A 17,888-nucleotide genomic window follows, 5' to 3' on the forward strand; every position below is an offset into this window, starting at 1 on the left:
ACATAAAACAAAAAATTTAAAAAATGTAAAAATAAAAAGTAAAAAACAATTTGAAAAATCCCCTCCCCCAATAAAAAAGGAAAGTGTAAAAAAAATTTTTTTAAAACATTTGGTATTGCCGCGTGCGTAAATATCCGAACTATCAAAATATAGTTAAAAATGTAAAAGTTAATAAAAAGTCATTTAAAAAGTTTTACATAAGCAAATGTGGTAGAAAAAAAAAGTACAGATCACAGCGCAAAAAATGAGCCCGCCTACATCCCCATATACGGAAAAATGAAAAAGCTATAGGTGGTCAAAATAGAGTTTTTTTTTTTTTTTTAAAGGGGTACTACGGTGGAAAACTTATTATTTTTTTTATCAACTGGTGCCAGAAAGTTAAACAGATTTGTTATCATGACCACAGTGCTCTCTGCTGACATCTCTGTCCATTTTAACAACTGTCCAGAGTAGAGAAAATCCCCATAGCAAACATATGCTGCTCTGGACAGTTCCTAAAATGGACAGAGATCAGCAGAGAGTCAGCAGAGAGCACTGTGGTCATGATGTCAGCAGAGAGCTCTGTGTTCCAAAAATAAAATCATTTCCTCTGTAGTATTAAGCAGCTAATAAGTACTGGAAGGATTAAGATATTTTAATATAAGTAATTTACAAATCTCTTTTCCACCAGAGTACCACTTTAAGAGGTACAATAACAGAAAAGTATGTAACTATGGGTATCATTTTAAAGGGGTACTCCGGTGAAAACCTTTTTTCTTTTAAATCAACTGGTGGCAGAAAGTTAAACATATTAGTAAATTACTTCTATTAAAAAATCTTAATCCTTCCAGTACTTATTAGCTGCTGAATGCTAGAGAGGAAATTCCTTTCTTTTTGGAACACTGATGACATCACGAGCACAGTGCTCTCTGCTGACATCTCTGTCCATTTTAGCAACCATGCATAGCAGATGTATGCTAAGGGCAGCATGGTGGCTCAGTGGTTAGCACTGCTGCCTTGCAGTGCCGGGGACTTGGGTTCAAATCCCACTAAGGACAACAATAAATAAAGCATTAATATAATAACGTCAGCAGAGAGAACCGTGTTCGTGATGTCATCAGAGAGCATTCCAAAAAGAAAAGAATTTCCTCTGTAGTATTCAGCAGCTAATAAGTACAGGAAGGATTAAGATTTTTTAATAGAAATAATTTACAAATATGTTTAACTTTCTGCCACCAGTTGATTTAAAAGAAAAAAGGTTTTCACCGGAGTACCCCTTTAAACGTATTGACCCAAAGAATAAGGAAAACATTGTAATTTTTTTTGTAAAGTGTACAGTGTGAAAATGAAACTCCAAAATTTGCAAAATTGTGGTTTTCAATAAAAATTTCCTCCCTAAAATAGTATTTTGGGTTTGCCATACATTTTATGGAAAAATGAGGTGTCCTTACAAAGTATAATTGGTCACGCAAAAAACAAGCCCTTTTATTGGCCTGTAGATGAAAATATAGAAAAAGTTATGGATTTTAGAAGGCGAGAAGGAAAAAACGCAAAAATAAAATTGGCCTGATCCTTAAGGTGAAAAGGGGCTTGGTCCTTTAGGGGTTAACTCACTGATACAAACCTGAAGTACATTTGGATTACCTTACAGAAAGGGAATTCTGGTTTAACCATTACCATTCCTTTTGCACATTATGGTAATAAAAAATTGTTTACTGAACAGGACAGAATAATATGCCTATTCTTACCTTGTGATTGGACATCCCATATAATAACCGTATTATTAGTATCAACAGATATGACATGGTCACCAAAAGGCAAAACCAGATGAATTTCTGCATCGTGACCTTTGTATGTGTGGACTACCTGGGGAGAAAGAAAAAAAAAAAAAACACATTATGATTGTGTAAAATAAGAATAAGCACATGGGACATAGTGATCATTATACGCTGGAGGTAAATGTATTTTTGGTTGAAGTTCCACAAAAGAACAGTATCAAAAGCTTCCTTAAAAGGGTACTCCACTGGTCATGTTCCGAACACTGTGTGCGCGCGGCAGGGGTCAACCACACCCCCTTGCAACGTCACGCCATGCCCCCTCAATGCAAGTCTATGGGAGGGGGCATGGCGGGCGCCATGCCCTCTCCCATAGACTTGCATTGAGGGGGCGTGATGTGACGTTGCAAGGGGGCCCGGTCGAACCCCCGCCGCTCGCACACAGCGTTCGTTACTAAATATTCCGAAAGCTGGCCAGTGGAGACGACTTCCAACAGGAGACAAGCAACAAAAGCGGTGACTGAACAAAAATCGTATGCTAATATGCTAAAAAAAATGGTTTATAAATTAAAAGAATATTGGTAAAGAGAATAATTCTGTCAAAGCGAGGGAGGGGGCACAACTATGAAGCACCACAGATTCTACAAACCTCTTTGTTCCTAGCAAAGGCTTTAAGGAGATTTCCATAAGACGCAAACACCAGCATGCGATCTGCAGCAAGACAAGTAATATTTTCTGGAAGTGCATTGCCTGAAAGGGAGTAACAAAATATATTGACTTAATATGACAGAAGTAAACTCCTATAGTATGAGGTTCTAGGCAAAGCTGGATGACTTCTCTTATAGTGATAAGACACCCCTTCTGGCCCACAATGGATCTGTATTATAAAGTAGATAAATTATATTTATGGCTCTTACATGAAGTATAATAGGAGTCTGAAGTTTTGCACAACTGTATTTAAATCAATGGGTGTTGTAGAATACATGACCAAAAAATGCAATGCAAATTAACACATCTCACACATCGCGCAAAGGCAGGATGGGTTTACATTTCTGCACTGCCACATGAGACTACGGGTGTTCAAATCAGCCAGGAAATGCAAAAATCCTGTCACCCGACGCTCAGGACATGCAGTTTCGGACGCCGGGCAGGTGAATTTTTCATGTATTTAGCTTCAGGCAAGCAGGGCCGGACCGATTTCCCCTTGATTTAATTACGCCGGCCCTCAGGGTGTATGGAGCGGGCTCCTGTCTCGAGCTCGCTTCATTCCAATAGCCGCCATGCAGCGATCACCGCGGCGGCTATTAACCCTTTAGATTGCTGCTGACAGCTGCGTCTAAAGCCAGCATAACTACCTCATACACGGGTGCACGCTGCTGTGGTAAATACAAAGTATACAAAACAAAAAAAGTTGCAGCAGCACTCGGTCAAAAAATGGAGGCTTTTAGCACACTTTTTGATCAAAATGTGTCCCCATTCACCATGTGGAGGTGGCCTCACTTCAGATGGGACCCTAACACGCTCATTCCACAACGTGCACCCCTCCCTGTTCACAGGAGGTATTTGAAATTGATAGTGGATCCTGCATGTCACCTAGTCAGAGGTTATATGCCCAGCAGAGGTGAGTGGAATGAGCGTTAGGGTCCCATTCGAAGGCCCCCTCAGCATGGTGGATGGGGGGGGGGGGGGAGACATTTTGATCAAAAAGTGCAGCGTCTAAAAGGTATACTTTATGCATCCCTGGTGGTCTAATCGGGTGGATCACTGGATGGGGGGAATCCATTGTTGAGGTAGCCAGATGGCTTACCTGTTCCTCAATGGCCGCCATGAATCTGTATTTGATTGAGCCTGGCCGGAGAAGGCTTAAAGGAGTACTCTGGCGCAGACTACTCCTGCTCCGTCCTGCCCGGGCTGCAAAAAAATAAAATAAATAAATAAACCATCCCTCACCTTCCTGGGTTCCCGCAGAGCGCCACTACAGCTGATCGGTCCTCGGTCCAACTTCTTCATACTTCCGTGTGAACAAAGCGTCAAATGGCGCTCAGCCTATTATGGGCCGAGGCAGAACATCATGGCTCCCGCTTCATTCACACGGAAGTATGAAGAAGATGGACCGGAGGACCGATCAGCTGTAGTTGCGCTCCGCGGGGACCCAGGAAGGTGAGGGATGGTTTATTTTCTTTTTTTTTTTTTTTTGCAGCGCGGGCAGGACGGAGCAGGAGTACTCTGCAATAGAGTACTCCTTTAACCAAATGGGCACAGATCACACAGATTGATGGAGTTCTAAAAAAAATAAAAAAAATAAATAAAAATAAAATAAAAAGAAGAAAACCCCCAAATTTGCAAAACTGCTTTTTTTTTTATTTCAATTTCACCTCACAAACAATTTGTTTTTGTTTCAGAGCATAAGTTATGGAAAAAAATTTACATTACAAAGTACAATGGGTCCCGCAAAAAACACTAAGATAGGAAAATAAGAGTTAAGACTCATAGGGCGAGGAGGAAAAAACTAAAGTGCAAAAACTAAATTTGCACTTTAGTTTTTTCCTCCTTGCCTGATAATTGAAATCATTTTGTCTACCAGGATAAGTGGATATTCATGAGGGACAAGTAGATTGTGTTCCGTTTTACAAGTAGTCTTTTTTCATTTTTATTTCCACACCCGTCAATGGATTTGGTGGAAGTCCCATAGACTTAATTGTTCGTTGAATATATTTATAATAAAATAATATTAGTGTCCAGTATTAATAAGAAGACAAAAATATCAGGTTAAATATTTGTAACATTTTAAGAAAAATTTAAAAACAAATCCTTCTATACTTACTGACAGCAACTTGACCAAGTCTGTTTACCTAAAAAAAAAAAAAAAAAAAGGTTTGTTTTCATACACTATTATATTGAAGCTGCTCCTACAATGGTCAGGTCTTTCCCACATCCAGAAATATCTGTGTTTGTGGACACAACTCTACAATTTAAGGGGTTAAACGCTTTTCTTCACGATTACCTGTTGCCCCCCCCCCCCTTGGATGCATCCTGCACAGACATCCATATACCCTCAGAGAAAACAGAGATGAGGAGGATGACTTTATGTTGCTGTATTGCCTGTAAAAATACATATCTGGGATGTACACAGCAGAGGGGAGACCAGGATGTTTTCTTCAGAAAGGAGAACAAGTCCAAAAGCTTACACTATATTGAAACAAACAAGGGGTACTCTGGTGGAAATGTATTTATTTATTTTTTTATTAAATCAACTTGTGCCAGAAAGTTAAACAGATTTTTAAATGACTTCTATTAAAAAAATATCTTAATCCTTCCAGTACTTCTTAGCTGCTGAATACTACAGAGGAAATTATTTTCTTTTTGGAACACAGAGCTCTCTGCTGACACCATGACCACAGTGCTCTCTGCTGACATCACTGTCCATTTTAGGAACAGTCCCGAGCAGCATATGTTTGCTATGGGGATTTTCTCTTACTCTGGACAGTTCTTAAAATGTACAGGAGGTGTCAGCAGCGAGCTCTGTCTTAAAAAAAGAAAAATGTCCTTTGTAGTATTCAGCAGCTAATAAGTACTGGAAGGATTAAGATTTGTTAATAGAAGTAATTTACAAATCTGAAGAAAAGGAAAAAAGGTGCAAGTGCAGCTCACAATTAATGTGTAAACCCTACCTGAGGTCAACAGGGCATGCAACTATACCACAGCTGCAAAAAATAACGAAATATGTGTAGAAAAATATTGCCCGGACCTTCCAAGGTCTAATTTACAAATCTGTTTACTTTTCTGGCACCAATTTAAAAAAATAAAAATAAAGCTTTCCACCGGAGTAACCCTTTAACCCATACAGGACCTAGGGCATACGGATACGCACCTGGGTCTTAAGGACCTGATATCGATCAGCAGGCACTCAGTGCAAATGCCCAGGGGGTCATCAGAAACCCCCCATGTCGGCGATCGGCACAAATCGCAAGTGAATTCACACTTGCGATTTGCGCCGATTCCGGGTCATACGGGTCTATGGTGACCCTGAATATAAGGGGGTTCGCGGTTGTCTAAGACACCCACGATCCCCCTGTAGCGATAGGAGTGAGGTGGCAGAGGTGCCACCCCTCCTATTGGTGGTCTAGATGCGACCACCAATAGCAGATCGGAGGCGGGGGTTTACTTTAGTTTTCCCTGTTCTGCCCACCCACAATAGGCCGGGCAGGACAGGGAAATGACGGAGGACCGGTGCCGAAGATCCACTTACCCATCGGTGGAAGGACGGGATCGGCGGCAGTGATCAGTGCGGGCGGCGATGTCGTGCGGCAGAAGAGGACGGCTCCCTGGATCCGACGGAAGTCGGTAAGTTGCCTAGCAACATCTAGAGGGCTACAGTCTGAGACTGTAGCCCTCCAGGTGTTGCAAAACTACAACTCCCAGCATGCCCAGACAGTTGTTTGGGCATGCTGGGATTTGCAGTTTTGCAACAGCTGGAGGTCTACAGTTTAGACACCACTGCACAGTGATCTCTATACTGTAGCACTCTAGATCTTGCAAAACTACAACTTCTAGCATGCCCACACAGCAGTTTGGTGTCTGTGCATGCTGGGATTTGTAGTTTTGCAACATCTGGAGGTCCACAGTTTGGAGATCACAGTGCAGTGGTCTCTATCTGTAGCCATCCAGATGTTGCAAAACTGCAAATCCCAGCAATCCGAAACAGCTGTCTCAGCATGCTGGGAGTTGTAGTTGCGTACCTCCAGCTGTTGCATAGCTAGATCTCCCAGCATGCCCTTCGGCAATCAGTACATGCTGGAAGTTGTAGTTTTTCAACAGCTATAGGCACACTGGTTGAAAAATACTGAGTTAGGTAACAGAACCTAACTGAAGGTTTTCCAACCAGTGTGCCTCCAGCTGTTGCAAAACTACAACTCCCAGCATGCACGGTCTGTCCGTACATGCTGGGAGTTGTAGTTTTGAAACATCTGGAGGTTTGCCCCCCCCCATGTGAATGTACAGGGTACATTCACACGGGCAGGTTTACAGTGAGTTTCCTGCTTCAAGTATGATCTGTGGCAAATTTTTCGCCGCAGCGCAAATTTCTAGCCGGAAGCTCACTGTAAACCTGCGCTCGTGTGAACGTACCCTAAAAACACTACACTAACACATAATGATGGGTAAAACACTACATAAAAACCCCCTTACACTTCCTCTTTATTGTCTCTCTCTCTCTCTCTCTCTCTCTCTGCCTGTGTTTTTCTGTCTCCTTCCAACTCCTCCTGTCTTTCTTCCGGTCTACCTGGGAGCCTCCTCCCTTTCTCATTTATTATTTCTCTTCTCTTTTTCTTGTAGGAACACTTGTGCCAGACTAGGTGCTGATATTTTATTGTCTGCCATGTATGCCTAAGTGTTTATTGTTGTCATGTTGGAGTCCTAAAAGACTAGTGTTACTGCTCCTAATATGACTTGTTTGCCATACTGCCTGTCTATTTCTTTTAGGCGCATGTGCACCACATATTTTGGCCCCTTGGTCACTTGCACATTTACTACTTTGTATGTTTAAAATCTTCAATAAACTTTACTATTGAAAAAAAAAAAAACCCTTACACTGTCCCCCCCCCCCCCCCCAATAAAAATGAAAAATGTATTGTACAGCAGTGTTTCCAAAACGGAGCCTCCAGCTGTTGCAAAACAACAACTCCCAGCATTTTCGGACAGCCAATGACTGTCCAGGCATGCTGGGAGTTTAGCAACAGCTGGAGACACCCTGTTTGGGAATCACTGGCGTAGAATACCCCTATGTCCACCCCTATGCAATCGCTAATTTAGCCCTCAAATGCGCATGGCGCTCTTTCACTTCGGAGCCCTGTCGTATTTCAAGGAAACAGTTTAGGGCCACATATGGGGTATTTCCGTACTCGAGAGAAATTGCACTACAAATTTTGGGGGTCTTTTTCTCCTTTTACCCCTTATGAAAAGGAAAAGTTGGGGGCTACACCAGCCTGTTAGTGTAAAAAAGTAAAACAATTTACACTGACATGCTGGTGTTCCCCCAGACTTTTTCTTTTCACAAGTGTTAAAAGGAAAAAAAACGCAATTTCTCCTGAGTATGGAAATACCCCATATGTGGGCATAAAATGCTCTGCAGATGCACAAGAAGGCTCAGGAGTGAGAGCGCACTATATACATTTGAAGCCTAAATTGGTGATTTGCACAGGGGTGGCTGATTTTACAGCGGTTCTGCCATAAACGCAAAAAAAGAAATACCCACACGTGACCCCATTTTGAAAACTACACCCCTCACGGAACGTAACAAGGGGTAGAGTGCGCCTTAACACCCCACAGGTGTTTGACGAATTTTCATTAAAGTTGGATGGAAAAATGAAAAAAAATATTTTTCACTAAAATGGTGGTGTTACCCAAAATTTTTCATTTTCACAAGGAAAAATAGGAAAAAAAGACCCCCAAAACTTGTAACCCCATTTCTTCCGAGTAAGAAAATACCCCATATGTGAATGTAAAGTGCTCTGCGGGTGCACTACAATGCTCGGAACAGAAGGAGCGCCATTGTGATTTTGAAGAGAAAATTTGTCCGGAATTGAAGGCCACGTGTGTTTACAAAGCCACCATAGAGCCAGAACAATGGAAACTACACCCCTCACGTAATGTAGTAAGGGGTACAGTGAGCATTTACCCCCCACAAGTGTGGGGGGGTAAATGCTCACTGTACCCCTTACTACATTACGTGAGGGGTGTAGTTTCCATTGTTCAGCCCACTGTTCCAAAGATCTGTCAAACGCAAGTGGGGTGTAAATACTCACTGCCCCCTTATTAAATTCTGTGAGGGGTGTAGTTTCCAAAATGGGGTCACGTGGGGGGTCCACTGTTCGTGCATCACGGGGGAGGGGGGCGTCGGTCTTTGTAAACGCACAGGGCCCCCCTGACTTCTATTCCAACCAAATTCTGTATTCAAAAGCTCAATGGCGCTCCTTCTCTTCTGAGCATTGTAGTGCGCCAGCAGAGCACTTGACATCCACACATTGGGTATTTCCATACTCAGAAGAAATGGGGTTACAAATTTTGGGGGCCATTTTCTCCTATTACCCCTTGTAAAAATGTAAAATTTGGGGGAAAACCAGCATTTTAGTGAAAATTTTTTTCTTCATTTACACATCCGACTTTAGCAAAAAGTTCCTTGAGGGGTGTAGTTTCCAAAATAGTATACTATGTGTTTTTTTTTTTTTGTTTTTTTTTGCTGTTTGGCACCATAGGGGCTTCCTAAATGCGACATGCCCTCCAAAAACCATTTCAGCAAAATTTGCTTTTCAAAAGCCAAATGGGACTCCTTCTCTTCTGAGCATTGTAGTGCGCCAGCAGAGCACTTGACATCCACAGTTGGGGTATTACCATACGCAGAAGAGATGGGGTTACAAATTTTGGGGGCATTTTGTTCTATTATCCCTTGTAAAAATTAAAAATTTGGGGGAAAACTAGAATTTTAGTGGAAAAAAATACATACATCATTTACACATCCAACTTTAACAAAAAGTCGTCAAACACCTGTGGGGTGTTAAGGCTCACTGGACCCCTTGTTACGTGCCTTGAGGGGTGTAGTTTCCAAAATAGTATGCCATGTGTTTTTTTTTTTTGTTCTGGCACCATAGGGGCTTCCTAAATGCGACATGCCCCACAAAAACCAATTCAGAAAAACTCACTCTCCAAAATCCCATTGTTGCTCCTTCCCTTCTGAGCCCTCTACTGCGCCCGCCGAACACTTGACATACACATATGAGGTATTTCCTTACTCGAGAGAAATTGGGTTACACATATTAGGAAGATTTCTCTCCTTTTACCACTTGAAAAAATTCAAATACTGGGTCTACAAGAACATGCCAGTGTAAAAAAATTAAGATTTTGAATTTACTCCTTCAATTTGCTGCTATTCCTGTGAAACACCTAAAGGGTTAACAAACCTTTTGAATGTCATTTTGAATACTATGAGGGGTGCAGTTTTTATAATGGGGTCATTTGTGGGTCATTTCTAATATGAAGGCCCTTTAAATCCACTTCAAAACAGAACTGGTCCCTGAAAATTTTAGAAAATTTTGTGAAAAATTGGAAAATTGCTGCTGAACTTTGAAGCCCTCTGATGTCTTCCAAAAGTAAAAACATGTCAACTTTATGATGCAATCATAAAGTAGACATGTTGTATATGTGAATCAACATATAATTTATTTTGAATATTCATTTTCCTTATAAGCAGAGAGCTTCAAAGTTCACCAAGAAACGATGCAAGTATCGACAAAATTTTACCACTAACATAAAGTAGAATATGTCATGAAAAAACAATCTCAGAATCAGAATGAAAGGTAAAAGCATCCCAGAGTTATTAATGCTTAAAGTGAAAGTGGTCAGATGTTCAAAAAATGGCCGGGTCCTACAATGAAAATTGGCTGGGCCCTTAAGGGGTTAAAGATACATATGGCATAACCATAGGACAGGCAAGAGCTGGGATCCAATCACTGTGCTCATGTTGCTGTTCTAAAGCGGGATCTAATTGCCCCCTGCTGTGACACCCAGCGATCAGTGAAGAACACTGCCATTGAGTGTTCAATTTCCATGCAGAGCCCCCAAAGAGTAAAATAAAGCATTACACAAAACGCATTAAAATCAATGGGTATTGTGTGTAGTGCTGGACAAGACAGATCCTCCAACAAAAAATGCACTACTTAGGCTATGAGTGGAAGATGGGTGAACATGCCCTCCCCCACATCAGAATATGCTAAGAGGGGAACATGAAGACAGGTTTTCTAACATCTGAAAATATGTTTGTTATTTATCATAATAATGTAAACTAATGCTACAAGTAGGAATATGAATTTCATGAGGATTCCCTAAATTGGGCTATATATAGCAGATTACAGTGTATAAATGAATAGGCTACAGGCAATGAAACTGATGTGGGAAATGTGACTCTCCGCTGTGAGAAAAGGTGTAAAGCCTTTGGGGGAGATTAATCAAAACCTGTGTAGAGGAAAATTTGACCAGTTACCCATAGCAACTAGATTGTTTCATTTTTTAAAGAGGCTCAGATTGGTTGACATGGGCATCATTTCCTATGATCTATTTCTACCAAGGACTCTATAAGGGCATGTTCACAATGCGGAACCTCCGCTCGCGCCAGCCGTACTGCATTGACGGCTATGCAGTACTCGCGGAATTCTGCACAAAGAATGAACATGTTCATTAACACTGATGGTAAAAAGAGATGAGGGAACTTACAGTAAATTCGATTCATCACGAACTTCTCGGCTCGGCAGTTGATGCCTTAGGCTGGGTCCACACTACGTTTTGTCCCATACGGGAGCGCATACGGCAGGAGGGAGCTAAAACCTCGCGCTCCCGTATGTGACCGTATGCGCTCCCGTATGTCATTCACTTCAATGAGCCGACCGGAGTGAAACGTTCGGTCCGGTCGGCTCATTTTTGCGCCGTATGCGCTTTTACAACCGGACCTAAAACTGTGGTCGACGTATGCGCTCCCGTATGGGACAAAACGTAGTGTGGACCCAGCCTTATCCTGCATAAATTAGTTCAGCTTTCCGGTGCTCCGGTGGGCTGGAATAGGTGGATACAGTTCTAGAAAAGAGTCTCCTAGGACTGTATCCACCTTTTCCAGCCAACCGGAGCACCTGAAAGCTGAAATAATTTATGCAGGATAAGACATCAACTGCCGAGCCGAGAAGTTGGTGATGAATCTAATTTACTGTAAATTCGCTCATCTCTAGTGGTAACGTTCACACTGCAGAATTCAGCAGTGTGAACGTACCCTTACAAGGGGCATCCTCTACTTCTAGAGGAAAAGGTTTCTACACCAGCAGAGACAGGGATTCTTTACTGTAAGAGCAGTGAGACTATGGAAACCTATGCCAGAAGAGGTGGTAGTTGTGAACTGAATAAGAGTTCAAACTTGAATGCATTTCTGGAGAATAATAATATTACAGGCTATAGATATTAGACTTATAGGGACAGAACATTGTTCTAGGGATTTATTCTGATTGCCATATTTGGAGTCGGGAAGAAAGTTTTCCTGCTGGTATGGAGCAATTGGAATCGGCCTCAATGATTTTTTGCCTTCCTCTGGATCAACACAGTAGGGATATAGGTTGAACTTGATGGATATTTTTCTTTTTTCAACCTTATAAACTCTGAAACTATGCTTTGTCAACATGTCAAAAAAAGAGACAAGTGCAGCACTAACATCGTCTGTATAGGCTCTTTTATTGTTTGCGCTTAATGGACCCTGAATGGGTCAGAGCACAACGGGCCCCACTGACTTTGAATGGGGTCTGCCGGAGGTCCGTGATTTTAGGGGAATTGGGCGGAGAAAAAAAATTCTGCATGTCCAGTATTTTTCTCCGCTCAACTCCCATCTTGTTCTAACAGAGCTGCCTTTAATAGAACACAGTGATGATATGTACGAGGCCTTACTATGTCCAGACTGACACTCAAACAGGCCTGCTGTCAGTATGCTGCGGTATATATCAGCAACCAAGCATGCAGGGAAGAAGTGATCTGAGAATGGGGGTCTAGATAGCACAGAAAGGTCTAGATAGCACATAGCTATGTAAACAGCCTCCCCAGAAGTATACGACATAAACCCCAGGGGTATAAAATTATTTGAATGGCTAAGTTCACATTGCTGTTGTGCTCTGCTATAGGAAGCTCCGTAGCTCAACCCATTTGAAGGACGAGAGTTAAGCGGAAAAAAAAAAAAAATACTGCACATCCAACATTTTCCCTCTGATCAACTCCTATAATACCAGACCCCTTTCAAGTCAATGAGATCCATTGTGACCCAGCGGCGTCCGTTGTGCAAAGGGTCTGTTCAGCTTATTTGTTAGCACCGAAAGGACCCTAAACAGGACAAAGCCCAATGACAGTGTGAACAACACTTTACACCACAAAAAAAAAAAAACACAGGCGCAGATCAGAGAAGATTTAGGATCCACATCCCCAAATGGTCAGGAACAGATGTAGAAAAAAAAAAGTCTTTAAATCAGTGTTTCCTAACCAGTAAGCCACCTGCTGTTTCAAAACTACAACTCCCAGCATGCCCGGAAAGACAAAAGGTGGAGGCACAATTAGCAGAGATGCTGCTCTCATCATGGCTGATCATCCAGCACACCAGCGTGGTACTTGTAGTGCCAGCTATGTGTGACAGCTGCCACCAGTCCAAGCAGCCCACAACTGCAGCCATGCTGGATATCATACTCACATTAAACGTAATGAAACTCTTCCCCACCGCGGTGACCATGTAGAACTCCTTGTGCTTCTTGTGGTAGCGCACGACATGCGGTATGTGGTTACTGTACATGCCCAGGGAGCGGTACCCGGTGAATAAAACGCTTCCCCGGCCTGACTTTTCTGCCGCCATGTCTGTACGGAGCAGTTCACCAGCTACACTGTGACAACCACGTGTGCGCACTGTAGAAGTCCCACAACACAGCGCCGCATACAACTTCCGGGTGAGGGTGGTGCACTACCTACTATAACCCGCAGCTCCCAGCACTTGTGTTCCGCGCTGTGCGCGTCCCTAGGGGTCAAAATGTTTTTAGGCGCGGGCTATAGCAGTTTTTATATTTTAATTTATTGGCAGCTCATATGTCTGCCTTGTAGTAGTTTTCTTGTATGGGTCAACAAAAGCGGCGTGAAGCATATATATATATATATATATATATATATATATATATATATATATATTTGGTTGGTTGGTGCAAAGGTTTTTGCCACCTTAGGCAAAAGCTAATTTTGTCGCCCCCTTGACCCCGCTCACTAACTCTGCCCTTAGACACACCCCGCCTTATTACTAAGGTGATGCACTGTAACAAACCTTATCATCATGTAATCACATTACCACTGGGGTGATACACTGTAACAACCCCCCCTTATGATATATTCACCTTACTACTGGAGTGACTCACTGTAACAAACCCTCTCCTCATGTAATCTCCTTACTAAGGGTGGGTTCACACCACGTTTTTGCAATACAGTTTTTTTTTTAGGTTTTTGATAAAAAACGGATTCCTCAAAACCTGACTTGACTATATCAAAATGTGTGTACAAAGTTTTATCTGTATACGGTTGAAAACCGTATACGGTTTGAAAAGTGATGTCCGGTTGCATCGGTTTTTTAAAGAAAAAAACGCATACGTTTTGAACTTTTCACTCCATTATGAATTAAGTTTCACTTGTTTGATTGAAATTCCAAGAAAAAAAACTTTGCAAAGTCAAAAAAACTGGTAAAAACTGGATGGAAACGTGCGCACATACAGTTCTGTACGGTTCCCATTGACTCCCATGTTTAAAAAAAAAAAACGTATACAGGTCAATACGGTTTTTCACCTGGACCAAAAACCGTGGTAGGCCACGGTTTTCTGTCCAGAAAGAAAAAAGTAAAAAACCGTATGGTGTGAAAAACGGAGACAACCATATGCAATATGGTGCATACGGTTTTGAATGGAAAGTCTATGGGCACGGTTTTCTGTACAGTTGCATACGTTTTTTTTTTTTTTTTTTTTTTTTAAACCGCATCCAAAAACTCTATAGAAAATCGTGGTGTGAACCCACCCTAACAGGGTGATATAGTGTAACAAACCCTCTCCTCATGTAATCTCCTTACTAACAGGGTGATATAGTGTAACAAACCCTCTCCTCATGTAATCTCCTTACTAACAGGTTGATATACTGTGATAGGCTGAGCGCACTGTCATGTAAGGAGCTCTTGCCGGCTCCTTACATGACAGTGTGCTCAGCCTATCACCAGCCGAGGCGGGACATCGCTGCGGCCGGTGATACGCTGACCGCTCTGTGACGTCACCGTCCCCAGGAAGCAGCAAGAACACCGCAGCGGAAACCGTGAGGCAGGTACCGGAGCAACGGGGGAACGTAGGAAGGTGAGTCAAAGTTTATTTTGTTTATTTTTGCAGCCCGGGCACAGGAAGATTTGATTTGATTGATAATCTGTTTTCCCTTAGTCTCCTTCAGCACAGCAGCACAATATTGGGGTGTGTCACGCCCCTGTGTGCCCACGGGACGCAGGAATTTTAATGACAAATTAAACATGGCTCCTCCCATATAGCCCATATAATGGGCATACTTACAGTGAGATGCAGAGTAATAATAAAGAATAAAACAGAAAAAAACACCAGGGAGGGAGATTTGTGCTGCTGAAGGAGACTAAAGGAAAACAGATTATCAATCAAATCTTCCCTAGCGTTTCCGTTGAGCAGCACAATATGGGGATATAGCAAGAAGAATACCCCATAGGGAGGGCCTCAATGCTTAGAGGTATTAATAACCGAGTTTGCAAAACTCGGTTGAGAGGAAAGCCTGGTCTGCATCCTGTAATAACGAAAAATGTAACAGGAGTAGACCAGGTAGCAGATAAGCAAATTTGTTCTATGGGAGCTGAACATCTTTCAGCCCAAGAGGACCCCACTGATCTAGTAGAGTGAGCCTTAGTAAAAGGTGGAGGATCTAATCCCTCCAAAGTATAACAAAAATTTATACAGTCACAGATCCATCTAGATATGGTAGGCTTGGAAGCTCTTTTACCTCTAGATGGACCGTTCTTTCCAAAATGTAGAAGTCCTGTTAAGGTAAGTTCTCAAACAGCAAACTACATCTAGATTTTTAAGTAGCTGGTCTTCTTTATCATGAAGCATAGGTAAGGCGATAACTTGGTTTGTGTTCTGAAAAGAAGCACATTTAGGAAGAAAGGTAGGGAGAAATCTCAGCAGGACCTTGTCCTCGAGAAAGATGTATTAGGCTCTCTAGAAGAGAGGGCTTGTAACTCACCTACCCTCTTAGGAGAAGTTATGGCCAGTAAAAACGCTGTTTTTAAGGAAAGTAATTTCATATTAATGTCCTGAATGGGTTCGAATGGATGATCCGAGAGCTTCCTTAGAACTAGAGGTAAATCCCACGAAGAAACAGGTCTTAGGATCCTGGGTCTTAAATGACAAACTGCTCTAATGAAGCCGTTGAATTCAGGAATGAGTAAAAGTCTTCTTTGAAAAATAGCAGAGAGGGCTGAGACCTGTACCTTAAGTGAATTCCTATAGGTCACCTAAGTGACCCAAAAGTACCCAATTTCCCATATATTCCCAAAAACTTTATTATTAAATCTTAATTTAGCACACATTAATTTAAAAATTGCAGTGTTTTTCCGCTCCTAAGGTAATAGCTGCTATACAGCACTCTCCGTATTTTTGATCGGTGTACACCTGCAGCGTGTACAGCCAATGTAGGAGCTAACACTGGTATTTAAAATCAAAGCTCAGCCCCCCTCAACATGTTTCGCTGCTGGACGCAGCTTTGTCAAGAGGTTAATGGGCATTGAGGTTAGAACGCCATAGTCGGGGTTTATAAAAACTCCCCTTGATGACATCATTGAATTAGAAGCTAGTTGCTGATTGGCTGACACGCCATCAGTCCTATCCGCTTGCTGTCATGTTGTTTGACAGCCCTTTCATCCTGTAGTTGTGATCGTTCATCAGCAAATCAGATTCCCTGATGCAATGTCTGCTTGTGAATGGTTAATTCCTTGGTGATGTATGTGCGCAAAGAATCCTGCGCCGACACATAGCGCACGGGCGCTCAGAAATTCGTTGTCTGCGCACTAGATCATGCGCGAATACTTGGTAAGTTTTTCATGCCGGCATTCCGTCACATATGTATCACTGCGCACAAGAACCTGCGCGAACACTTAGTCGTACACATGTCGCGCCATCATACACATTACTGCGCATAAAGAGCTGCGCGAACACTTGTTCATATGCATACCACCTAACTATTGTGAATTGCTGTGTATAGAGACTGCGCGAACACTTAGTTCTTATCCATTGTGTCTAGATAATTCTTACAGGTAAGTATAGTGCATCACTCTTCTTATTAGGATGCTGGAACATACCCCAATTTAATTTTATTATTAAGTGATAGGAATCATAATCTTCAATTATTCATATCCTGAGGGACATAATGATGATAGTATATGTGATTTAGTATCGCAGATATATATAATAGATGGTTTATCTGAGTGTATAATTAATACTAATATCAATATATGCCATTGTATGAAAATAGCCTGTAGTCCCCTCCTCCATCTAATAATCAGATCCACTTAATTGAGTTATTTAGATTGCTATTCAATCCAATATTTGGTAAATTATCTATATTCAATGTGCCCTATCTAATTACCAACTTCTCCTTTTACAGTTCTCTAGGATACCATATTTACTGTGATCATGTAAGGTAAGTGTCCTATCTACTAATATAGGGTTCTCTCTTTCTTATTATCTAGATATCCATCTTATTAATATGGTTCAGTTATACTATATCACTTGAATACGGCTATTTATTGTCCATCACAATTTAAGGCAATACATCGATATGTAAACATATAAATTAGCTTCCATTTCATGTCCATCTTAGATTGGCCATGTGCTTACAAGTTTAGAACAATATATTATTTTATAATATTGCAGGTATTATCATATAAAAGGTGCGAAGGTAAATCCTTCATTTAGTCCTGATGGGCTCAAACTTTTCAAACGCTGAATCCATTTTGCTTCCTCTCTTAGTAACTTTTTGTCCAAGTTCCCTCTTCTAGGGCCTAAGGTCACTTTCATCAATCCCCAAAATTTGAGGGTAGTGACCTCCCCACCATGATAGTCGCGGATATGTCTAGCGAGCGGTGTGTCCTCTCTAGTGCGGATTGTGCTTAGATGTTTGGATATTCGTCTTCTAAGCTGTTGTGTGGTTTTTCCTACATATATCTTAGTACATCCGCACTGAGCTATATACACTACCCCAGCCGTTTGGCAGTTGATGAAATCCCTAATTACATATCTGCGACTGTCAATCGGATTTGTAAATTCTTTAACTCTGGGAAGAAATCCACAAAAAGAACAATTGCCACACGGGTATGATCCCTTTATAGTGGACCGTAGCCACGTTCCCTCCCGTTTGTCCTGATACAGACTGTGAACCAGATGTTCACGTATGTTTCTCCCCCTCCTATATGTGACAGCTGGATATGGAGGGATCACCTCCTTAAGATCATTATCAGCTAGAAGTATTGGCCAGAAT

The 17,888-nt window shown here is 41.8% G+C and overlaps 1 protein-coding gene across 1 annotated transcript in view; it reads right to left on the reverse strand.

Annotated features, from left to right (window-relative positions):
- The window catches only part of WDR36 (WD repeat domain 36), a 61,779-nt gene extending 48,514 nt beyond the window's left edge, over window positions 1-13,265 (reverse strand). The window contains exons 1-4 of the mRNA XM_056537475.1: window positions 13,015-13,265; window positions 4,579-4,606; window positions 2,404-2,504; window positions 1,728-1,845 (exon numbers count right to left, since the gene is read on the reverse strand). Of these exons, the coding sequence (XP_056393450.1) occupies window positions 1,728-1,845; window positions 2,404-2,504; window positions 4,579-4,606; window positions 13,015-13,173 (406 nt within the window). The 5' untranslated portion in view covers window positions 13,174-13,265. The remainder of the gene's footprint in view (window positions 1-1,727; window positions 1,846-2,403; window positions 2,505-4,578; window positions 4,607-13,014) is intronic.
- Window positions 13,266-17,888: the final 4,623 nt, after the last annotated feature.

Source organism: Hyla sarda, chromosome 1 (genome assembly GCF_029499605.1).
Source record: "Hyla sarda isolate aHylSar1 chromosome 1, aHylSar1.hap1, whole genome shotgun sequence".
NCBI classification, from domain to species: domain Eukaryota; kingdom Metazoa; phylum Chordata; class Amphibia; order Anura; family Hylidae; genus Hyla; species Hyla sarda.